At 37.4% G+C, this 25,918-nt stretch overlaps 2 protein-coding genes across 2 annotated transcripts in view; both read left to right on the top strand.

The window, feature by feature from the left end:
- The window catches only part of LOC124354185 (phenoloxidase-activating factor 2-like), a 32,265-nt gene extending 8,229 nt beyond the window's left edge, over positions 1–24,036 (top strand). The window contains exons 2-8 of the mRNA XM_046804457.1: positions 7,807–7,919; positions 8,658–8,817; positions 9,762–9,859; positions 10,912–11,008; positions 17,010–17,187; positions 17,902–18,053; positions 21,035–24,036. Of these exons, the coding sequence (XP_046660413.1) occupies positions 7,816–7,919; positions 8,658–8,817; positions 9,762–9,859; positions 10,912–11,008; positions 17,010–17,187; positions 17,902–18,053; positions 21,035–21,211 (966 nt within the window). The 5' untranslated portion in view covers positions 7,807–7,815 and the 3' untranslated portion in view covers positions 21,212–24,036. The remainder of the gene's footprint in view (positions 1–7,806; positions 7,920–8,657; positions 8,818–9,761; positions 9,860–10,911; positions 11,009–17,009; positions 17,188–17,901; positions 18,054–21,034) is intronic.
- On the top strand, positions 23,518–25,663 carry LOC124355688 (putative inactive serine protease 43). The gene is made up of 2 exons (XM_046806849.1): positions 23,518–23,532; positions 24,962–25,663. Exons 1-2 carry the CDS (start codon positions 23,518–23,520, stop codon positions 25,199–25,201), a joined length of 255 nt encoding a protein of 84 aa, XP_046662805.1. The 3' UTR covers positions 25,202–25,663.
- Positions 25,664–25,918: the final 255 nt, after the last annotated feature.

The raw sequence follows: 25,918 nt of genomic DNA, 5'->3' as shown, positions 1-25,918 counted from the left end.
ACTCTGACGGAGTGACTCCCCCACCGACTGACAAGAGTGGCCGAGGTGGGCAAAAAAAAGACAAAAATAAATAGTCCAAACTGAGCCCCGGCTCAACCTCCCCCACTAAAAAGGGTGCAACCCCAAACAAAACCTCTCCCCTACTGAAAGAAGAACCAACAAGCTCTGGCACAGGAAACGGGAAGTCGAGAACCCTAACAGGAAACGAAGTCCTGAGCAGGAGGCAGACAAAACACGATCCTCCTGAAATTTTGAGAGGCGCCTCTCTTGGAGAAAGAAGAAAATAGAAAGAGAGTAAAACGACACCACAGGGAAAACCAGGGGTGATCAGTCCCCGGACACCCCCGCAGCCGCACCAGTATCCAGAGCATGACCAGAGGTATCACCACGGAAGGCCTTCAGATGAGAAACGTGGGCCTTCCGCCACAACCTCCCCGATACGGGATCAACCAACTCAGCAGTAACTGGGGAGAGAAAACGAAGAATCCGGTGAGGACCTGTCCACCGATAGCAAAGTTTGGCTGCCCGTTTATCCACGGCCGAACTGACCGGATGGGCCTTACAAAAGACAAGATCCCCCACCTGGAAGGGGTTAGCAATACGTCCCTTATTGAATTTTCTCCTCACCCTTTCCCTAGACTGTAGGAGCTTAACCCTGACTGCTTCCCAAGTGTCACTCACATTGGGAGTACCAGGTACTGGTAGAAGACCATCCAGACTCCAGAGATTAGACAAGGGATCAGAAGGAGGACGACTAAACATGACCTGAAAAGGCGTGGAATCATGACTTTCGTGAAGAGCAGAATTGAAGGCTAACTGAAGCCAGCTCAGGTTTTCGTCCCAGGTAGTTTGTTTCTCAGCGTGATAAGCGATGAGGGCGGCTCTGAGATTGCGGTTGAACCGCTCAGCATGAGAAGGCTGGGGGTAGTAAGGAGATGTCGTAACATGTTTGATTCCATGCCCAAAACAGAAGCGATGAAACTCCCTCGACACGAATTGTGTGCCGTTGTCTGAGACGAAGGTGGCGGGCACTCCAAAATTCTGTAGAAGGCGGGACTTAAGTGCCTTGACGGTGAGCGACGCCGTGGCACTCCTAAGAGGAATCAACCAGCAAAACTTAGAGAAAGCATCCACAGCGACAAGCAGGGAGGTGTTCCCTGACTTGCTACGGGGAAAGGGTCCCACATAGTCAATGAACACTTTCTCAAGAGGCCGCTCCGCCACCTCGGAGGAAAGAAGTCCTAATTTGGTATTTTGTGCTGGTTTACTGACCGAGCAAAGATGACAAGCTCGTACTCTACCAGCAATGTCTCTGTCCATACTCTTCCAGATAAACTTATCTCTGATTTTAGCGATGGTCTTGTGAATCCCTAAATGACCGCCCACGGGAGAAACATGAAAATAGGAAAAGACCATCGGTATGAGGGCACTCGGCAGAACAATCTTGGGACCACCTCCGCGTCGGGCACGACAGCAGAGGACACCCTTGGACAAGAAGTAAGGAGAGTGGGCTTCTCCCTCCTGGAGCTCACCAATGATGTTTGACAACTCGGGGTCTTGAAGTTGGTGAGAGCCAAAACTCTCAAAGGCAGCAGGGAAATCCAACATCACAGTCCCACACAACGGTGCTTGAGAATCAACAGGATCGCTGGGTAGATGATACATTCTAGAAAGAGCATCGGCGACGACGTTTTGGGTGCCGCGAATGTGCTGCACCCTGAATTTAAAGGCCGCAATTTTGACAACCCAGCGACCAATCTTCCCGAGTTGTCGAGGATGGGCCAATAGCCAGGAAAGAGCCTGATTGTCAGTTTCCAACAGAAATTCGGAATGCTCTAGGAACCTCCGAAACTTATCCATGCCGAAAACGACCGCCAGACACTCCAGCTCATAAATAGAAGATTTCTTTTCCTGAAGGGTCAAAGTCCTAGATGCAAAAGCTATAGGTTGCCGAGCACCGTCGAATTCGTGAGAAAGCACAGCTCCTACAGCACAGGATGAGGAGTCAGTCTGCAAGATGAAGGGCCTACTAAAGTCCGGTATTCGCAGCACAGGAGGTTGGATAATTGCCTCCTTAAGCAGTTGAAAAGCACGTTCTTGATCTTCACCCCAAACGAACTTTGCGTCTTTCCTTCTTAAGGCGTTCAGAGGGGCGGCCACCTCGGCAAAGTCAGGAATAAACCTACGGTAGAAATTAACCATGCCGATGAGTCTGGCAACACCCTTGGCATCCTTCGGAGGAGGGAAATCCCGAATGCCTTGGGTCCTGGCAGGGTCTATAGATACACCCCTAGACGACACGAGGTGACCGAGAAACGATATTTCAGACTTGGCGTAAGACACCTTCTCCGGATTGACTGTAAGGCCAGCCCTACCCAACCTAACCAAAACCTCCTCAAGATGTTTAACGTGTTCCGTGAAAGACTCACTGTAGACCAGAAGGTCATCAAGATAATTAAAGACATACCTGAACTTTACATCGTGGAAGATGGAGTCGAGCAACCTAGTTAACGTTTGGGCCCCCACAGCTAGCCCCATAGGCACAGATCGGTACTGATACAAATTCCACGGAACACAGAAGGCCGTGAGAGGACGTGATTCCTTCTTCAACGGAATCTGATGATATGCTTGGTTCAAATCAAATATAGTGAAAAATTTGGCCTTACCGAACCAATCAAAAGCAGAATGGAGATCGGGGAGAGGCACTGAGTCTATTTTAATTTTGGCATTAAGTTTTCTTAGGTCAACCACCATACGATGTTTTCCATTAGGCTTTGGAACCAAGAACGCTGGACTGGCATACGATGAGTTTGAGGGCTCAATAACTCCTTGATCCAAGAGATCCTTGATGATACCACGCATAACCTCCATCTTTGGAGGAGCCAACTTGTATGGGTGGGAGCGTACTGGCTGAGTGTCAGTCAGACGAATTTCATATTCAATGAGATGGGTAGAACCGAGCTTGGGTGTGAGGACCTCCGGAAATCTTGAGCAAAGCTCACGGAGAACCCCAGCTTGCTCCTCATCCAAGTGACCGAACGGGTCCCCAGGGGCAGAACCTTCCTCACACTCCACCTCCACAACCTGCGGCGTCGATTTGCATTTATCAGAAAAGGGGACTGACACTCGCCGATTGAATTTGAAATAAGACTGGCCCGCCTGAAGATCCAGCACCAAACCAGTCTTTTGAATAAAATCCGCCCCCAAAATACAATCCATACTCAGGTCCTCGGCCACAAGGAAGCTCCACACCCATGAAAAATATTCAACCTTAAACTTGATTGAAGCCTTCTTCGAAATTGGAAGAGGGGAATTAGAAGCAGTCCAGCAAGTTAAAGAAGACTCCTCGGTGTGCTTCACCAAACCTAACCTTGAAATGGCTTCAAAAAGACGGGAAGAGATGAGGCTACAGGCTGACCCGGAATCAACTAGGGCCTTATGCACTGAGTCTCCCACTAAGATATTGATATAAGGGCACACCGAAGATGCTGTCCTAAGCCGTAGGTTTCCCTTTTCTGCTAGGCTCATAGTGTCCAAACTATTAATCAAATTTTTCGCACAGGTACTATTTTTTTGAAATTTTTTCTTAGACCTCGGGGGAACTTCAGAGAAAACCCCCCTTTGATCTAGTTTTTTGGACCAGTGCGATATCTCCTAGGACACTCCCGACGAGTATGACCTCGTTCACCACAGGCATAGCAGATGGGTGGATGAAGCCCACCAGAGTGATGTGGCCCATCCACGGGATTCTGTACGGCCGTGACAGCCCTGGAGGGCTGGATGGAACGATGATTGTTCCTCTCCGCCCTCTGCCGGTCAGCAAACTGCACGCTGCGCGAAGCAATGCACAGACGGTCCAGTTCAGAAAAGGTGGAAGGGCGACCAGCAAAAACTAGACGGGACCTCTCTTCAGGATTGAGACCCTCAAGAATGGTGGTGACCACAGTACTTTCGGGGATATTGAGCCTTAACACCCTACCAGTGTCCCTCACCTCGGCCACAAACTTAGCCAAACTCTCTCCGTTGCCCTGAGGCCTAAAGAATTTCTCCACACGGAGACGTTCCCTCAACTGACCAGGAACAAAGAAATCCAATGCCTCCCTATGAAAATCATCCAGGGTACCACCCCTCTGGAGAACTCGAACCAGACAGTCACCCAAAGGTGGCCTACAAAACGGAGAGATGACATGCAGGAAGCTCGCTCCCTGAAGACCAGGCAAGTCATGCAGTCGCAGGATCTCAGAAAGAAACCACAGCAAGGCTTCAGTATCTAGACCATCCACCGTTGGTAGTCGCTGCAGCAACGGGGTAAGTGGGTTCGGAAGCTTGTGATACTGAACAAAGGATCCCGTCACCACAGTCCCCAGTCCCCCAGATCCAGCAGGCATTTGGGTCACAGGCCCCCGGGCCCCGTCCACACCAGACACCCCCGACGCCACGCCCACATCAAAATCAGCAACAACTGACCCAGGGATCCGGCATTCACCCTTAACAGCCGCAGCAGAGTCAATCGCAGACAAGGTTTTTTCAGGAGCCTTTGCCCCCTCGTCCCTCTCGAGTACAGTCAGCAGGCCGTCAACCAAGGTGACGCGTTCCTCCAACCACTCCTTATCACCAGAACTGGTAAGCTTGGCTCTAAGTAGCGACAGCCTCATATGTAGATGGGTAAGCCGGGACAAATACCTAGCCCTCTCTCGGCCAGTAGGCGGCGACTCCAACCAGTCCTCCTGACTATTCTCAAACGTCTCCAACTTAGCCTCCAAAATAGGCCTCTGCTTCTGGAACGTCAAATCTCTAGGCCAGGTCGTGTCCAGTTCCATATTATCACGCAGTTGCTTCCGCATGGACTCGCAGTCGGAACCCGGAGTAAGCCCACGAGCCAACAACTCAAAATGGAGATCCTCCTTCAACAAGTATTCAGGCACCAGAGAGACAGGCATGATAAATAAATAAATGACACAGACTAACAAGTAACACACACTGACTCGAAGTCAACGACTAACAAATCAATAACTAAGGCGACAAGTGAACGCAGTGAAACAACACTCTCAGCAGGGTCCCCAGAATTCCTGCCGTTCACGAAACACGGCAGCGAAACCAAAAATACCACAGCAAAACACTACGCCGTACCAGAACAAAACCAGAAAAAAAAACAACGATGACAAGATATAACAAAAACACACAAGTAACAATAATCAGAAAATAAATAGGTTCACACACTTCCTGTCGATCGGCGGAAAAATAGCACAGCGAGACGGCACAGGCGCAGGAAGTCAACTAACAACTTCAACTCGTGCCTCTCACCACCAGTGGCAAAGCAAAAACCCCGGGCCCGTAGAGGGTAAAAACACGTAACCACGCTCTGCTACCATTTTGTTCCGAGTTAGTGAAAAATACAGGAGGCCTCGGAAGCGTGCCCCTCCCAAACTCGGAGCAAATCATAAAAAAAACAATCACATGCCACTAGTGGGAAGAGACAAAACGAGACAAGATTTCGAGTGCAAGAAATATAATTAGTAGGTGGCAAACATTTCCATGCAAAATACAATTATGCAGCACCACGGTGCACCGCGTAACTTAAAAACTAAATAACAACAATAAATATAATTCCAATAATGACAATAACATAATAAATAAATAATATAATAATAACACAATAAATAGAAATTTGGTCTATAAATAACATATATCAGGTACGGCAGTAGCAAAATTTTAACTGGTAATTTTTATGAACTGAGGGGAGGAAAAAGGTTGTAGAATTTCTAGGCCCACTATTTTTGAAAAGTAATTCTGTTTCAAGTTTGTAGCCGAAATTTAAAAAAAATATATTTAAAGCCAATTTTCGAAGGAGGCGGGGGCTTAGTTGCCTCCACGAATCCGAATTAAAGATGAAATCCTCCCCTTCAGGTCATGTAACTAACTAAATAAATACTGGCTAGGTACTGGCCCTCCTCCAGATCTAACATCTGGCAGCGCTCCCTGCACCCCAGTCCTCGCAAGTTCAGTATAAGAAGTAAAAAAAACACATTTTTAATCCAACCTTGTTCCAGAAGAAATTAATGGGAGCACTACACTCCGGTTGGATGCCGGTCCAATAGCGCTGGCAGGGCGCGGGCATTCAGTTGGCTTCAGTGCTGTGGGCAGACTCGCCGCATCAGTCCCGCTGACGGCACTCACGGGGAACCCTATAGAATCCCAACATAACCAGTAGATATTCAGAACAACTTTACTACAACCCGAGAAATAATAAAAACTTAATTATGTTTGCCACAAAGTATAATAAAATATTTAAATTTAACAATTAAAAAAAATAACAATCTGTAACTAACAGTACCTTTTAAGTATCAGAAGACTATTTCCCAAAAATACCTCAAGACACCAAGTATTAAAAGATACACTACTTGGTGACAATATTAAATATTACAAACAAAACAAATTTTCAAATATATAAACATTTACTTATAGGCTAGAACAGCCATACTAAATGATTAAGCGTGATAACAATTACTTGTAACTATAATTCGCTGGATTTTAATCATTCTATTATAATATTATAATAATTTACATTTTGCTATTAAATATTAATTGTAAGGTAGGCATAATAATAATTATATAATTTACAAATAATAACAATACATTATTTCCCAAATAACAATAATTAAATTCTAATCAGTTCACGCTACTATAAAGGCAATAATTAAATAATAAAATTGAAATCATGGATGTTGCCACCCAAATTTGCACGCAACACAAAACACGAGGTAACAAAAATTTGCAAAGTCTGTACCGTCTCGCTTACACTAAATAAAAACAAGGTGTGTACACGGAATAAATAATTTCCGTTCGCCGAACGGATCAGTTAGAAAGCACAAGAGCGAAAGATAAAAAGCATAGTAAATAAAATTAACAAATTTAGAACGTACGGTACGAAAGACAGGAACGAACACTTTGCGACACGAACACGTACACGAGGAACACAAGTTACAAAATAAATATATATAAATTACTTATAACTAATCTACGATAATATATGTCTGGGTGGGAGAGAAAAACCGCCAACTAAATAAGTTAAGAGAGTGAAAAAGACAATTACCTGCCGAAAGTCGGTGAATTAGCCAGCCATGGAGAAACGGGAAGAACAGAGAACAGCCAGAACACAGTAAGCTTCTCCGAACGTGTCTGACCGCTCCGAACAGTAGCCAGAGCCAGTGCCGGTGCCGGTGAACAGCTGGTCGGTAAACTAGTCAAGGTCAACCAGCTGACCTCAACCAGGCAGAAAATCAATACTCTGACGGAGTGACTCCCCCACCGACTGACAAGAGTGGCCGAGGTGGGCAAAAAAAAGACAAAAATAAATAGTCCAAACTGAGCCTCGGCTCAAGCTATGATGTACCTGTTATTCAAAACAGCCACGGACAACGGCTAGTTGTTTTTAAAATACATAGAGGATTGTTTACACTCTACATTGTAGTGGGATGATTAAATATCAATACACAATTGATGTTTAAATTTATCTTCATAAATAAATAAAATTTTTAACATTTGTGACATAGTTTGATAAATTAATCCGTCACACTTATAAAAAAAATTATAAAAGTAAAAATAAAAAAAACGTTACAAATCTAAATTTGATTATTTTAAGACAATATTTTTATTACATTTGAAAATAAGTTTAAATCACTATCAAGATGGAGTTATTTATGAAAAAAAGATGAAAATATTATTCATCTAATGAAGTGCAAAGGGTGGATTGTACTTTACTAAAAATTAATAATACTTAGCTTACATTTCATTGTAATGTTCTAGGATACCAAGATGGTGGCTGTGATGGTGAGCCTGTTGGTATTGGCCGCTCCAGCCCTCGCAGTAGAGACGGTCCAGACCTGTCAGTGTATGGAGTATTGGACTTGTGTACTGGGGTATGTACTACGGCCGTAATTTTCTCCCTAATTTGTGTACTTTAGCCCATGTGTAGTTAAGTCTATAACAGTGATATTTCGTGGTGTTTCGAACTACGTGCTTAGCTTAAAGTCCACTTTCCATCTGCCCAAATGTTGATAGTCTAGAGATGATCTCACTGGAGAGTCCGAATATCTTTCGCGGTAGAAGAAATAACTGCTATAGAGAATAGTTTGGTACTGGAACTTTCCAAATGCCAGAGACTCTTACATGTTGGTAACCAAAATCTGAAAAAAAATCGGAAACACTCTCAACTCCAGAGATGCCAGAGACTGAAAGTTTTAAGAGGTTAAGATTTCAATAGATCCAGTGGAACCATATACAGATATATATATATATATATATATTATATATATATATATATATATATATGTATATATGATCAGATATTCCAGACGCTCTGATGAAATATTTTTGGTATAATTAACTATTATAACTATATTAAGTATTTTAAGTTGTTTCTTGCACATACGCTTTAAATAGCTGGGAACGTAATAACTACCATAGGGCTCTCAAAAGCTATTTCGTTCTAGACGTGGTAGAAACTGAATCTAGAAAATGTCAGGAGCCAGCTGATCCAGTGATTGTACATTTTAAACTGCTAGGTCTTTTAAGAACTGTAACGGTAATCTATCAGAATCTTATCGCCGATGAGGCAAAATGTTCCTCTTACTCTTACCTTGTGGATGTACTGACAGGGGCGGTATGCCGACGACGTACTGTGGACTGACTGAGAGCAGTGTCTGCTGCTTCCCTAGGCCACCCAGGCTCGGCAGCCACTCGCACTCCAGTTGCGGCCGCAAAGGAGCGGACTCGGGCATCAAGGGGGTGGCAGGCGCAGGGGAATGGCCCTGGCATGTGAGTACATTAGTAGATAATAGAAACACACAAGAATACACACTCAAAATCTTTGCAGAAGTATGGTAATTATCAACTACCAATAGCGGTTTAAAAAGAGTTGCAACCCGTAGAAAACAATTTTTTTCAACCTCCCGATGCTCTAGAATGATGGAATTTGAAACACAAGTGTCTTATGTTCTCATCAGAAAATACTCTTCATGAAGATTAACCACTTATACAGGTTTAAATAGGATTGAACCCTTAAAATAGCTATATTTTCCCTTACCAACTTTATGTCATGGAAAGATGAAATTAGACACACACGTGTCTCATATAACTTAAAAAAAGAAGGAGAAAATTATTTGTATAAAAATCAACCACCCGTAGGAATCTGAAAATGATTAACCCCAAGTAAGAGACAGTGACACGCGTTTGACTTTTAGACCTATGAACAATGGACATTAAAATAATATATAACTTAAACATGTCTAGTTTATATTCAACATTATTATAGGAATATATAAATGTCTACAGAGCTGTTCGTTTTGGAGAAATCATGCGAACGTGGAAAGTTTTTCCAGCTCCTGAAGTGGTAGGTTTTGCTAACGCGCACCCAGTAAAATACTCTAACCCCTTAAAAACTATATTTTAATGTTTGGTATATCTCCTTATTGAAATTTTATTGACATAATTTTCATTAAACTCGCTTTTTCACAAATTCATACCCCAGAAAAATTTAGCGATAAAGTCGGTTGTAGTAAGCAAATTATGCTTTAAAATACGAATGACGTTAAACTCGCTGGCACTATCCAGGCACAATCGTTGCCTGAAATGCGACAATTCTATCTGTTTTACAGTACGTTTTGCTAGAAAAATAACTGTAATACTGGATTTTTATGATATTCTTGTAGCGATAATTATAATCTAAATAAACTCTATTGTATCTATTGTCTAACTTACAGGCAGCCATCTTGGAAAAAGACAATGCGGTGTACGTCTGTGGCGCCTCTCTCATAGACGAGTCCTGGGTGCTGACAGCAGCCCATTGTGTGGAGAAGTTGTAAGTGGACTCTTTATTTTACCAGGCAAAGATAGGACTAACTTACAGGACTATCTTAGAGAAGGACAACGGGGTGCATACTTTACACCTGTTTCATCTTATTACTGATCCTGACCGAACTGTATTTGAATGTTCTAATATTATGAATCCATACCCGTTACTGAATTATTTTGATTGAAATCCAACTTTTTATGGGTTACTAATGAACATTTGATAAATTTTAGAATCTCTATAACATTAAACGAAGTTGTAATTTGATATGTATGTTTCAGAATGTAGATATTCCCAGAAACGGTACTGCAAAGCTAATGTTTATTATAGCTTATATAACAAGCATGAGGAGATTTAAATTTTAAATTATATTACTGACTCGAATTTTCTAAATTATTTCAGGTACATTGAGGAAGGCAGCCAAAATAACAGAGTATCTTTTCGTATTGCATTAAGTTTTACACATACTGGACTTGATTAGGAGTACAAAATTTAAATAATTTATTCCCATAAAATCGTATGTACGAAAATATGTACAATATTCATCAATGTATTATAGTTAACCTAGTTTAAATTAGTTGCTACTTAAGCTTTGCTCGTTACAATAATTAAATATGCTACACACAGTTTTAACATAAAGGTAAAACCAGTCTTCAGTATAAATTGCATTATATAATCATAATACACATGTTTGGATTATTCTTAACTAAGAGTGACTAGTCTTGGATTCTATAACTATTCTAATAACTATAACGTTATTGTTCATACCACAAACGTAAGAGGTCAAATCTATAAGTAAAACATAGATACGTGCAGGAGGGATACGAAACAGACTGTACTTGTTTTAAGAATTTAATGGACAAACCGAAAAATTTTGGAGCCATCTATACTTTATTTAAATAAAATGGTAAAATTTAAACAAAAAAATTGCCAGAAAATAAACACCAAAGAATTACGTTAAATATCGTGATAAATAATTATAAAATATCAAATTATTTTGCCCATCTCAATGGATATAACAGTTAAAGGATTTCTCTAAAAGTTTGTTGGAAATGTTACAGCATTCGATCCATTCAGCTGCTAAAGGTGCGGTTAGGTGAGCATGACGTCAGCACTACGGACGAGCCTACGGAGCATGAGGAGCGAAATGTGGCCCAGGTACGCTCTCTCTTAATCTGTCAAATTCTAGACTAAAAAAAAACAAGATAGGAGTACGCCATGAGCAACGGGCTTCGCTGAAGTTGCATTCAATATTTCACGTCCATTGCTCATCTTGTAAGCCTACATGTCACGTGTTGAAATGTCACATGATTGGACTCAGTTTTGTACACATTTATTTATTTTGCGTGTTTCTCAACACATCATCGTTACACATAAGACAATATAAAAATGTTCCCAGAAAATTTGTTTTTAATTTTTCACATAAACTGCTCCAATACTCACTCAGGCTGCATCTGAACCCATTTCAACTTCTAGTAATTGCATTAACATGCACAGTCGTAGATATAAGTGGTTAACAAAATTCCATCCCCTATGGGGAATCCTATTTCTTTAAAAGCGACCGCTTTTCACGAGCGTATCCTCTGCCACGTTAGAAGCTCGTTTAACAGTGTTAATTGTCAATTATCACCTAAGGCATATTAACTGGATACACGTGAAGGTAAGAATGTGTGAGCACCACCACTGATTGGAGTCTGATTCTTTGATATAAAATGATTTTTAGAATGTAATAAAAATTTAAGGATTAGCATGAAAGTGTTTTTTGTTCGTCATCCGCCTTCCAATACATTTTTAACATTAAATTGATCCAAAATTGTTACCAATTGTAGAGTACGGGAAATAGGGATAATATTTGAGGAAGTTTGTTAGGTAGATAATTGATTAATTCTATTATTATAGGGCTACATTAAAAGTAATGATGCTAAAGCCTCCTTTTTGTTAAATTATTCAATACCAGGAGGAAGTTGATAAAAACAAGCCTGATAGGATAGATTAAATGTTTATTACACAAAGTTTCCGAACACGATTTTAGTGTGATACGTTAGATAATTTGTATGTTCGACTCGTGTTAACATTTTACAAGCCAAATTTTAAACACTATTTCTTAATATAAATTTGGTAAATGTCCTCAATGGCTTTGCAATTCTTTTGCAAGGTCCAATACATATTTCTAGCGAAAACATTTTTTGTTACTTAAAAAATTTTCTGGCATTAAAAAAAGAGAAAAATAAAATTTTAATACCCATGAATGGTTTTACGGTTTAAATGGTTCTCAAGAATTTGAAATTGGTTAAAATAATGAGAAAATATAATACAAAAAGAGTTTAAAATATGTAATGTATGTTTTATCTCAATTTCGTATCACTCGCCAGAGCCGTTGAGGTGATTTAAAGAAATTCCCCAATATTTAGACTATTGGCTTTGTTGAGATACCTGTACCCGCAGCATATCGTGTTGGAGGGAGGTGAGAGTCCCAATATCACTTTATTCCCTTCACACTCGCAAATAATATAGTTCAATCACAATCCCTAAGAGAGCCTTGATACAATCACTGTAGTAGCACTCGCATAAATGTGACTCTGAACGTGAGTGACATGGCCTACATTTCACGAAATTAAATCATGGTACTGCTTCCCAGCCGGAGTACGAGGTATTATTACTGGAAAACGAATATTGTGCAATATCATATGTCAGGCATACAGTATATAGACGTTGAAAGCTTTGATTAAATAACCAGAGACAATAGTCCCATTCTCAAAATAAGTCTTCATTGCTACCCGTACTGGCATGATTCATTTATTTCTTTGCGATATTTCTGTACAGTTTAACCAGACGTATTTGTGAACGTACTTAAGGAACTAGAAGATAATTTAGACAATATTAATGGAACATGGAAATTCCAGAAACAATTTGCAATTAAATTATCGCCGCGTCGATGTTATATGCAAATGAAGATTTTAAATACTCGCTGGAAACAAGAAGAATATTTTAAAATCGAATTCAACCACTTTTGGAAATAGCGGAAACATGAAAATTAAATTTATTTAAAAAAACAGGAGTATTAAAGGAATTCTCTCTTTGATAGATTGTCTATCCCGAATACAGTCCAGTGCCAAGTAATAAAAACGGTTAAAGGATAATGCCAAAAATCTTTTCGAAACTTTTTCACCAGTTTCAAGGCCATGGTGTTTATCTCGCTTACCTTCTCTGTGTTTAATCTCGGAGATTCCGTTACTTTTTTGTAAGTGTACTAATTTTTTACATAATTTATAAAAACTAATCCTCTATAGGGCTAATTCAGCCACAAATAGTCTTTATAATTCACTAAGTTTAAGACACTGCGTAAAATGCATTAGCGCTATTTGTAATAATCCGCATCAAAAAGCTAAATTCATACCCTTTAGTAAATAATTTACTCAATATATGATAGTCTCCGTTGAAAGAAAACTTATAGACTAATTATTCTCCTGACAGCTTCACTGATTTCTGTTTCTCTCCAAATAACAAAATCATAAATAGAGGACAAAAGATGCTACAAAATTCCCACAACAAATATTATTAACATCTTATACAATATTAGAGTGAGCTGTTACATGAAACAGTAACCACTGGAAAAGATCAGTATGAGTGTAGTAGATACTAATCCTAATTCGTTAAGTACTGGAAAGACCTTGCGCTTTACTCCGTAAGAACAACGTGAAACCTGAAACAATGTTAGATCCTTATTTGTAATAGCAGAATTGTACGGGATATGTCTTATTTAGGATAAAATTAATATGCATCCAAACGATTTTTATTTTTATCGTAAAGGTTTAGTTGTTTTTGCTGAATATTAGCGAAGTGAAACTATCACTTGAGAGTTTGAACAGTTTAATTTTTATCTGTCTGTCTATCCACTTGATATCTTTGAAACTGTACTGCAATATAGACTTGAACTTTGTGTGAAGCTTTAATTTTATGTGGGTAACACTGAGTTCGATGATGGTACATGTCAATCCATGGGATTTGGCTCAATGCCAGCGAACATTTTTACATTGGTATTATGGATAACCATGATGAAAAAAAAAATAGCAAAATAAATGAAGTTATAAAAAAGCTGAGTATAATCGTATGAGGTTTCAACATTTAACACTTTTATTTATAGAGTTGAAATAAAATAAAATAGATTGAAAGTCAATAGTACAAATTGGTGACAGGATATGACTTCAGCGTACTCTTGTGTTCTAATATCTTCCCTAGCTCACCGATAGTAATAATAATAAGTCTGTATTGGGGTAAAGACAACTGACAAAATTGTATTGCAAACTCCATTTCATAATATTCATTAAAATTCTATAAACTAAAGCTATCTTAAGTTATCATAGACACAATTCCACATATTAATATGTAAATCAATATATTCGTAGTTTGCATATTTTGGATACAAGAAAAGGAGAAATAAAATGATAATAATTATAATCACAGCGGACAACCGCAAACTCATCAACAGAGTAAAATGCTTTTGACAAAAAGTGTATTAATCGAAATTTGAATGGTTTCGGTTCATTGATTCGTTTGAGATCTCCAAGGGGCTTATTGATTATCTTGACACCAACTTGAGACGGTAAGTGTTCGAACGTAGTTATTTTATGCTGTTCAGATCTGAAGTTGTTCCTGCCTCTGGTCTCGTACTGGTGAACGTAACTGCCCTGAATCAGTTCACATATGAATCGGTAGTACAAGGTGACATGTAAAATATAGAGGCTGGCTAAGGTAAACAATCCAAGTTTCCCGAAGGCAATTTTATACCATTCTCTGAGTTTTAATTTCAAAAATAATTCTGACAGATTTCTTTAGTGTTTTAAATACCCTATACATTTTGTAGGCCCCCTAGTCTCTAACCGGAGGCCGGGTGTAGATGTACTTCGTCTATGTATCATGAGGCAATATGTTTTGAGAAAGATTTAATCTGTAAACTTTTATTTTCGAATAACACTTTATTTCTAGTTAAATGGAATTGTGGTGAGCGTCATTGAAGCCTCGCACTCAATAGGTTGACACAATTTCTCTTTAATCTGCCGGAGGGATGAAAAATATTCTGTTTTATCACCGTCCAGCTATATGTCCACAGGACATTTAGAGAACGAAATGATCTATAGATTTGAGATTTTACAAGCAACTCCGCCAAGCCTGTTACACTTCAAATGGTGTGACGTACTTCTGACTTGTAAATACAAAGTGATATTTAATTCATATATAAAAATATAAGAATCACAACACATTTCATTACTATGTGTGGAATAGGTTATGAGTACTGTGTACCTAAATGACTTTGGGTTTTCTCATTTTATTAGACATCGGAGGAATCATCGCGGCATGCTCTTTTTAAACAAAAAGAGAACAGGATTCAACAGCGAAGATATATTCACAACGGCCAAACTCTAACTCTTGCTCCACTCTGGGGACATCTTATTGCTATTGATATTATTATTCTAGATAGTATTTAATAAAAGGAGATTCCAAGTGTTGCTATATTAAATGGCTTTGTGTTGCTCTTACCATTGTTTTTGTATAGTTACAGTACTAATATTAACAAATACAGGGGAAAGGGGAAATTTTTAAATAATCATAATAAACCAATGATTTGTACAAACAGCTTTTTAATGCTTAAAATGTGTTAGGCAACAGTGGAAATTACATGAGAAATGTTGGAAATAAAAATAAATCTAAAGCCACTTTAAAAAAATAACATTAGGTAAGTGCTGTCCATTGCGTCTAACACATTCGTTCAATCGATTTCGAAAATGTATCATTGTGCGACGCTATTTGTTCTCTGGGATGTTGGCGACGTGTTATTCAATCTGAGTTTTGAGCTCAAGAAGATTTCTTGGCCTAGTCTGGTACACAACGCTCTTTAGATGTCCCCATTGAAAGAAGTCGCATACTGAGAGGTCTGGAGACCGTGGAGGCCAAGTGACGTTAGCGTTCCTTGAAATTATGCGCTCCCCAAACAAACACCTCAGTGCTGCCATTGACAGATTGGCAGTGTGTGAGGTGGCTCCATCCTGTTGAAACCAGGTTTGCTGAATGTAAATATCTGGAAAAGCATGAAGCCATGGAGCAAAAAATGTCTTCACCATTTGAATGTAGCGTTCAGATGTGACAGTTACAGTGGAACCATTACCATCCTCAAAGAAGTAATTATCCCTCGACAAGACACTGCACACCATACAGTAACTTTAAGGCTGTGTAACGGACGTTGATGAAGTTCACCGGGATTTCTGCGAGCCCAGTAACGCATGTTATGCTTATTGACATGCCCATTTAAATGAAAGTGAGCCTCATCAGACATCCAAAGATTATCAAGGAAATTTGCGTCCTCGTTGATTTTAGTCAGTAGCTGCTCACACAAATGTAAGTGTAATTCACCGTCATTTGGGTTTAGAACTTGAACAATCTGAAGCTTGTAAGGATGAAACTGCATGCCGTACAATATTCTTTGCACACCCCGATGCTCAAGTCGCAATGATGAGGCGATTTTTCGTACAGAACGACGCGAACTCCTTTCCACTGTGACTCGCAGAACATCAACATTTTCTGGGGTTCGAACTGTCACTATACGCCCAGGATGTTTTTTCATTATGGCCGAAGCAGTCTCTTTAAAATTCCGAAACCATGGTTATATGACATGTGAAGAAGGAACTCAACCGCGGGGAGGAATATCATGATGGTGTCGAAACACTCGTTGTGTGCTGTTACACTATCACCATTTTTGTAATACGCTCTCACGGCAACGGCACGCTCCGCACCACTCCACTGCTTCATCTGAACTAAATGTCCGTTACTACTTGGCATCATGACTTCCATCCCCAACTCCTACGAGACTTGCAGGTGTACCAACAACAACTTCAAAATTTCCCGTTTCTCTGCGCCACTCTGTATATGGTTAATAATAATTACCTGAACAGAGTGTTTTGCTTAAAAATTAAAGCACACAGTACAGTAGGTCTCTACAATTTATTTAATATTTAATATGGTTTGTTGCGTTTTTGAAATTATTGCACGGATTTTTAAAAGCTTGTGAAAATAATCTATATTACCCCTAGTTCAAACTTGTAATTTGAGAACGGGAAATATAAATACCATAGGACACAATTTGACCAACTATATCGTGTTCAAGGTGGTGGTTCATCCGAATTTCGACAACAAGACCCTTGTGAACGACCTGGCCCTTGTACGTTTGGAGAAGGCTGCTAGGCGCCGCAGTAACATCGACATTGTCTGCGTCCCATCCGATCAACTCCCCCTCTCCAGGAATAAGACTTGCTACGTCACTGGCTGGGGGAAACAAACCGAAGGTAATCACAAGGTTCTTAATTCATATCAATAAAGACCGGTGCAACAGTGGTGCGAACTCCACGTAAAGCCATAGGTCCCCTAGATGTCAATATACTCTGTCCGGCGAGTCGCAAAGCTTTAAACTAGAATAACACGACATCGAACCTGTTTAACTCATAAATGGTTGTCAGGATCTACCTTGCACTGTAGTCTAAAGTCTCATGGCCTGTGCAAGCGTACATTCAAAGTGGTCGTGCTCGCTTATGAGTTGATTTCGTTGAAACAAGTAGCGTTGGAATTGTAATGAAATTGCTCAAATTGTTGGTATCTTGTTAAGTTTTTATAACTAACTGGTTGTTTTCTTATTTGACTTTAACCATGTTCAACTGACGCCTTTTTTTTAAACTAAAGAAAATAACAAAATTATTAAAAAATATTTCACTTATCTATTCAAAACTGGCTAAATTTGGTTTCTTTAGGTTATTTAGTTCTAGATATAGTAACTTTTTCCAAAAAATACCAAATGGCAGCTAGCGGCTAATTACACATTTTCAACCTATATTTATAGAATATGTTTTGCTTGAAATCATTAATAATATCACCCACGGAAGTTTGTGACAGCCTTTTGTGAACACTATATTATGTGGTAGTGTAAGATTTTCTCCGAAATATTTTTACGGGTGGCATGTTATTTTTAGTATTTGTTTGATGTTTACAACCATAATACGTTATAGATTCCAACCACTCTGTGGTACTGAAGGAGATTCCAGTTCCCCTATGGGAGAATCAAGCCTGCGAGAAAGCGCTGCGGACCAGTTTTGGCGCTCGATTTTCCTTACCACCTACAGCGGTATGCGCAGGCGCCGAAGGTAGAGATGCTTGTGACGTAAGTGTACAACTTTATCAAAGATCTCATAAATGCCTTTCAGGCTTAAAAAAGTTGAAACTAATCATTAAAAAAACAAAAAACAAAAAAAAACAGATGAATTAAAACACACACTTAAAAGTCTAAAATCTACACCAACTTGTGTCTCAAAGTAATTATACTCGTAAAATCAGTTAGTCGTCTAAGCATGCAGGACAATGTATGGGTGGTACCATCCATGTGGTGACAATTTTTAATCTCTTTTCTTCTTTAAATTTCAACCGATTTTAATTTTGAAAACTGATATGTAAACTAAATAATAGTGGAATTTGTTGTGTAGAGTCTTAAAACCTATTTTATTAATATTAAACAATACGTAACTTCTATTTGAAATTTCAAAATAAAAATTTGCTGGAAATAATTTTTTGGAGTGAAATTTTTCATGAACTTTGGAATTTTAAATTTTAAAATAGGTTGAATAGTTCGAACTGAATCCTGTTTTCCGTCATTTCCGGTATTAATCTCTTGCTAGAGATGCGCCACCATGCCTCCCGGCAGTTCTCGTTCTTCATGATTTACATACCAAAATATTATACAGGAATATTGGGCGACCAACAGTAAAGAGCTGCAATAAGTAGTGTTTGTAAATTCTATTTTTAATTTTTTGTCTGGGGAATCAACATGTACTTGTGTGTATGTTCTTGCGATGGAGGGTACAGGTCCAGGGATATTTCCATGTCGAATGTGATATAATACACAATTACGAAAATTACAAATAAAGAAGCTGTCGTCTGGTGATTCAACAAATATATTATTCATAGTAAATAAGGATAGGTGATTGAAATGTAATAGTGGCTTGCGATTTGTAATCAATTAATTGTATCTTGATGGGATCGGAACGTTACAGTGTTTTGAGGTTGTGGGGTGGGGAAAGGAGACCGGAAGCAATGCCCAAAAAAGAAACGACTTATTTTGTCGCGAAATGCGAATTTTATCAAACCGTGATTTATCCGATCGAATTATTCAACCGATTTCAGAAGCAAAAGTTTAAGAATTCATTGTTTAAAAATTACTTCCTGCAAATTTTAAGTTTCAACTTTTAAATAGAAGTTATACACTATAGTTTTATTATTATAAAAACTAAAATCTAATTTGTCTCATTTAAGTACTGCTCCGTGGTGGTTTCAGTTTGGAACTAATCCCGGCACGTTTAGCCTTAACCCTAGAACGACCATGGAGCTATTTTGAAATTCTGCGAATATCACCTTCGGTGGCCGTGCAGCTGCAATATGGTCGTTTAAGCAGCATTTATTACTAATCACCAAACTTCATACGCTAGTAATTTATATATAAATCGAAACATAATGCGAATCTTTAAAAGCCGCTTAGTTTGTATAATTGTAATAAAAACTATGTAATAACGTGAGAATTTGCCCCCCGGTAGCTGACGTTTGCATAAGTTTTGAAAAATCACAGGTGGGTTGGTTCGTAGACGATGGCCATCCAAAATGTACCGCTGAAAGCTCAAATCAACACGAAATCTTTCCTGTTGTAAGTCTTTTACTACAACAAACTATTTTTGAGTTATTAATACATTATTTTACGTCTGGAATCAGTATTTTTCTGTGCAAGAGCCACAAAAATATTTCTATCCAAAAAGTTTATTGTTTGTGTAATTTAGAAGATATCAAGGTAAAATGATATAATTCAAGCTAAAAAGGTCTTCTATTGGCTAAAATAAACTAATTGTGTATTTGTTGTTTCTGCAAAACAAGTAGTGTATACTTTATATGTATACGTTCAGTTAGCTGCCATTCTTTTGAACCTTTGGTTCGCGTCTGCAATATTTTCAGTGAACATGTTTTACAGTATTCGGATTGTTTTGTAAAATATACGATTTATTGTTGTAGTAACATTTGTATTGAAGTGAAAATAGTTATAAAAATAGGTAAATAGTTAGTTAGCTTAGTTTATTGTTAAACATATGATAAAATATATTGTGTTCATGATAAAATTATTGTGTTAGTGAACTTTGGCCAGATCTAGCCTCGATCTATTTGGTTCAATTTTGTGCGTTTCATCTTTCAGGTGATATTTTATATTTTGTAAAAAAACTGTATCTACTTATCACTTATTTACATCTCTTACTGTAAAAAATAATAACTGCAACTTTGTAATTTTATTAAATATTTAACAAGGCTATTAGGTAGGAAGAGCTGAAAATAACCCATTAAAATGTATACTTGTATATTTTATACAATTTTTGGCATTTCAGAATTTCTAAATGTTGTATCTTTATGTGTAAGGCATTAAGTTTTGAAACTTTTTAAGAACAGTGTAACAAACAAACAAAGTTCATAATTTTCGTTATAAAAAGGATGTATTATTGTTTGTCGCTGTATTTGAAGCTGGAAGAGGTCCAATACCGTTAAAATGTATGAACATTTAATTATGTTCAATTTATAGTAAAAATTCTTATAGTCATGAAAGGTAGGATAAAATTGGTTGCATCCAAGCAGTAGATAAGATGATTATTAAGTTATGTTATTTTGCAAAGTGTTAGATAACTTTAGGTAAGTTACAATAAGTGATAAAACTTTTGTAATGAAATGTTGAATAAGTAAAATTATGCTTTTTAGCGTAGGCTGAATTTAAAAACGAGATAGTGTTCCTATACTGAACAGTTTACATGATGCGGAAGAGCCCAGAATTCTAAATACCTGTAGAAGTAGATAATATCGTATCGTTTTAGCAATTTGGTCGACTTACAGGTCTCCCGTATTTAGTATTTAGTCTCTCGTTTCGATTGTTTAGTAAAAGTAGAACAAAATGAATCCACTACGCAGCCTATGTACGAAATCAGATTCACTATCCACATATTTACAGAAGATGGATATTTATATTAATAAAAATACCAATAAAATCCGTGTAAATAGTAGAATAAACCGATAGTTCTAGCCCTTTCTCACGATGTTTACACGTCTGATCTGTGTTTGCACCAGGGTGACGGGGGAGGACCACTGGTCTGCGAGGACAGAGGACGCTGGTTCCAGGTCGGTATAGTCAGTTTCGGCGTTGGCTGTGGCCGTGCAGACGTTCCAGGCGTCTATACAAGAGTCAGCTTCTACCAGAATTGGCTTCACGACGTGGTCATTCAAAACAGGAGGAACAAAGCTTGACATCCGAGTATTTTTAGTTATAATTGTTGAGTAGCCGCTGGACTGCGAGATAAATTCCACGAAGTAAACCTGGAAAACATTTATCCTGCAAGCACTTCAATAAGAAATTTCAGTTCTCTGGTTTTATAGTTATAAACAGACTGTTCTTTTTAAACATCGCAATGCTGTTTCTTCATAAAATAACACTTTTCGTTCTCAGTATTAGGAGTTGATTTGTAGGAAGTGAAGGAAGTAAAACAGGGTGAAGTGTGTCTTCATTCATATTCTACTGCATAGGTACATTGATAAAAGGTTTAAGGTAAATGCAGTTTGACTTCAGTGGACGTTCGGTATCGTTCATTATATCCAAAGGGCCTAGAGGGTGTGGGCTCTGCATTAAGTGTGGATCAGGCTTTTGCAATTCGATGACCATTAAATGCAATATCATATATATATATATATTTATATATATATATATATATATATATATATATATATATATATATGATATAACACTGTCAGAGTTCTGGTGTTCATCAGACAAATGTTTCTTATTGTTTTATATAAAAAAAAAACTCATTATATAAACATTTAATACGTCATATTAGATGTTTCCTTATCGTATTGTCCAATAAGTTCAAAGTGGACATAATATGTACATTATTTAAAAAATGTTTGCTGTTCTTAGAGTCTACTAAACCACTAAGAATCATTTGCTTTTTTACTTTGGGTTATAAAAAAGCATTGAGATTAGTTCCACATTGTAATATACTGTTATAATGTCAGTTATATAAGATAGGTATATTTTTCTATATAATTTTAAAGTATAAACTTAAATTGTATCACTAATCTATGAACATTTATTCACTTCTTTACAAAGTCACCATGAACATTTAAACATTTTTTAACTCGTGGCACAGCTTTTGGATCCCATCATCAAAGAACTCTGCCACCTGACAGTTAAACCAGTTAGTAATAGTTTTTTTCAACATGTCATCATTTTCCAAGCGCTTCCTACCAACAAATTCCTTAAGCATGCAGGACAATGTATGGGTGGTACCATCCATGTGGTGACAATTTTTAATCTCTTTTCTTCTTTAAATTTCAACCGATTTTAATTTTGAAAACTGATATGTAAACTAAATAATAGTGGAATTTGTTGTGTAGAGTCTTAAAACCTATTTTATTAATATTAAACAATACGTAACTTCTATTTGAAATCTCAAAATAAAAATTTGCTGGAAATAATTTTTTGGAGTGAGATTTTTCATGAACTTTGGAATTTTAAATTTTAAAATAGGTTGAATAGTTCGAACTGAATCCTGTTTTCCGTCATTTCCGGTATTAATTTCTTGCTAGAGATGCGCCACCATGCCTCCCGGCAGTTCTCGTTCTTCATGATTTACATACCAAAATATTATACAGGAATATTGGGCGACCAACAGTAAAGAGCTGCAATAAGTAGTGTTTGTAAATTCTATTTTTAATTTTTTGTCTGGGGAATCAACATGTACTTGTGTGTATGTTCTTGCGATGGAGGGTACAGGTCCAGGGATATTTCCATGTCGAATGTGATATAATACACAATTACGAAAATTACAAATAAAGAAGCTGTCGTCTGGTGATTCAACAAATATATTATTCATAGTACGAGGAATAAGGATAGGTGATTGAAATGTAATAGTGGCTTGCGATTTGTAATCAATTAATTGTATCTTGATGGGATCGGAACGTTACAGTGTTTTGAGGTTGTGGGGTGGGGAAAGGAGACCGGAAGCAATGCCCAAAAAAGAAACGACTTATTTTGTCGCGAAATGCGAATTTTATCAAACCGTGATTTATCCGATCGAATTATTCAACCGATTTCAGAAGCAAAAGTTTAAGAATTCATTGTTTAAAAATTACTTCCTGCAAATTTTAAGTTTCAACTTTTAAATAGAAGTTATACACTATAGTTTTATTATTATAAAAACTAAAATATAATTTGTCTCATTTAAGTACTGCTCCGTGGTGGTTTCAGTTTGGAACTAATCCCGGCACGTTTAGCCTTAACCCTAGAACGACCATGGAGCTATTTTGAAATTCTGCGAATATCACCTTCGGTGGCCGTGCAGCTGCAATATGGTCGTTTAAGCAGCATTTATTACTAATCACCAAACTTCATACGCTAGTAATTTATATATAAATCGAAACATAATGCGAATCTTTAAAAGCCGCTTAGTTTGTATAATTGTAATAAAAACTATGTAATAACGTGAGAATTTGCCCCCCGGTAGCTGACGTTTGCATAAGTTTTGAAAAATCACAGGTGGGTTGGTTCGTAGACGATGGCCATCCAAAATGTACCGCTGAAAGCTCAAATCAACACGAAATCTTTCCTGTTGTAAGTCTTTTACTACAACAAACTATTTTTGAGTTATTAATACATTATTTTACGTCTGGAATCAGTATTTTTCTGTGCAAGAGCCACAAAAATATTTCTATCCAAAAAGTTTATTGTTTGTGTAATTTAGAAGATATCAAGGTAAAATGATATAATTCAAGCTAAAGAGGTCTTCTATTGGCTAAAATAAACTAATTGTGTATTTGTTGTTTCTGCAAAACAAGTAGTGTATACTTTATATGTATACGTTCAGTTAGCTGCCATTCTTTTGAACCTTTGGTTCGCGTCTGCAATATTTTCAGTGAACATGTTTTACAGTATTCGGATTGTTTTGTAAAATATACGATTTATTGTTGTAGTAACATTTGTATTGAAGTGAAAATAGTTATAAAAATAGGTAAATAGTTAGTTAGCTTAGTTTATTGTTAAACATATGATAAAATATATTGTGTTCATGATAAAATTATTGTGTTAGTGAACTTTGGCCAGATCTAGCCTCGATCTATTTGGTTCAATTTTGTGCGTTTCATCTTTCAGGTGATATTTTATATTTTGTAAAAAAACTGTATCTACTTATCACTTATTTACATCTCTTACTGTAAAAAATAATAACTGCAACTTTGTAATTTTATTAAATATTTAACAAGGCTATTAGGTAGGAAGAGCTGAAAATAACCCATTAAAATGTATACTTGTATATTTTATGCAATTTTTGGCATTTCAGAATTTCTAAATGTTGTATCTTTATGTGTAAGGCATTAAGTTTTGAAACTTTTTAAGAACAGTGTAACAAACAAACAAAGTTCATAATTTTCGTTATAAAAAGGATGTATTATTGTTTGTCGCTGTATTTGAAGCTGGAAGAGGTCCAATACCGTTAAAATGTATGAACATTTAATTATGTTCAATTTATAGTAAAAATTCTTATAGTCATGAAAGGTAGGATAAAATTGGTTGCATCCAAGCAGTAGATAAGATGATTATTAAGTTATGTTATTTTGCAAAGTGTTAGATAACTTTTGGTAAGTTACAATAAGTGATAAAACTTTTGTAATGAAATGTTGAATAAGTAAAATTATGCTTTTTAGCGTAGGCTGAATTTAAAAACGAGATAGTGTTCCTATACTGAACAGTTTACATGATGCGGAAGAGCCCAGAATTCTAAATACCTGTAGAAGTAGATAATATCGTATCGTTTTAGCAATTTGGTCGACTTACAGGTCTCCCGTATTTAGTATTTAGTCTCTCGTTTCGATTGTTTAGTAAAAGTAGAACAAAATGAATCCACTACGCAGCCTATGTACGAAATCAGATTCACTATCCACATATTTACAGAAGATGGATATTTATATTAATAAAAATACCAATAAAATCCGTGTAAATAGTAGAATAAACCGATAGTTCTAGCCCTTTCTCACGATGTTTACACGTCTGATCTGTGTTTGCACCAGGGTGACGGGGGAGGACCACTGGTCTGCGAGGACAGAGGACGCTGGTTCCAGGTCGGTATAGTCAGTTTCGGCGTTGGCTGTGGCCGTGCAGACGTTCCAGGCGTCTATACAAGAGTCAGCTTCTACCAGAATTGGCTTCACGACGTGGTCATTCAAAACAGGAGGAACAAAGCTTGACATCCGAGTATGTTTAGTTATAATTGTTGAGTAGCCGCTGGACTGCGAGATAAATTCCACGAAGTAAACCTGGAAAACATTTATCCTGCAAGCACTTCAATAAGAAATTTCAGTTCTCTGGTTTTATAGTTATAAACAGACTGTTGTTTTTAAACATCGCAATGCTGTTTCTTCATAAAATAACACTTTTCGTTCTCAGTATTAGGAGTTGATTTGTAGGAAGTGAAGGAAGTAAAACAGGGTGAAGTGTGTCTTCATTCATATTCTACTGCATAGGTACATTGATAAAAGGTTTAAGGTAAATGCAGTTTGACTTCAGTGGACGTTCGGTATCGTTCATTATATCCAAAGGGCCTAGAGGGTGTGGGCTCTGCATTAAGTGTGGATCAGGCTTTTGCAATTCGATGACCATTAAATGCAATATCATATATATATATATATATATATATATATATATATATATATATATATATATATGATATAACACTGTCAGAGTTCTGGTGTTCATCAGACAAATGTTTCTTATTGTTTTATATAAAAAAAAAACTCATTATATAAACATTTAATACGTCATATTAGATGTTTCCTTATCGTATTGTCCAATAAGTTCAAAGTGGACATAATATGTACATTATTTAAAAAATGTTTGCTGTTCTTAGAGTCTACTAAACCACTAAGAATCATTTGCTTTTTTACTTTGGGTTATAAAAAAGCATT

Source organism: Homalodisca vitripennis, chromosome 2 (assembly GCF_021130785.1).
Source record: "Homalodisca vitripennis isolate AUS2020 chromosome 2, UT_GWSS_2.1, whole genome shotgun sequence".
NCBI lineage: Eukaryota > Metazoa > Arthropoda > Insecta > Hemiptera > Cicadellidae > Homalodisca > Homalodisca vitripennis.
The sequence above is the reverse complement of the archived record's forward strand: the minus strand, read 5'-3'. Positions and strand labels throughout refer to the sequence as shown.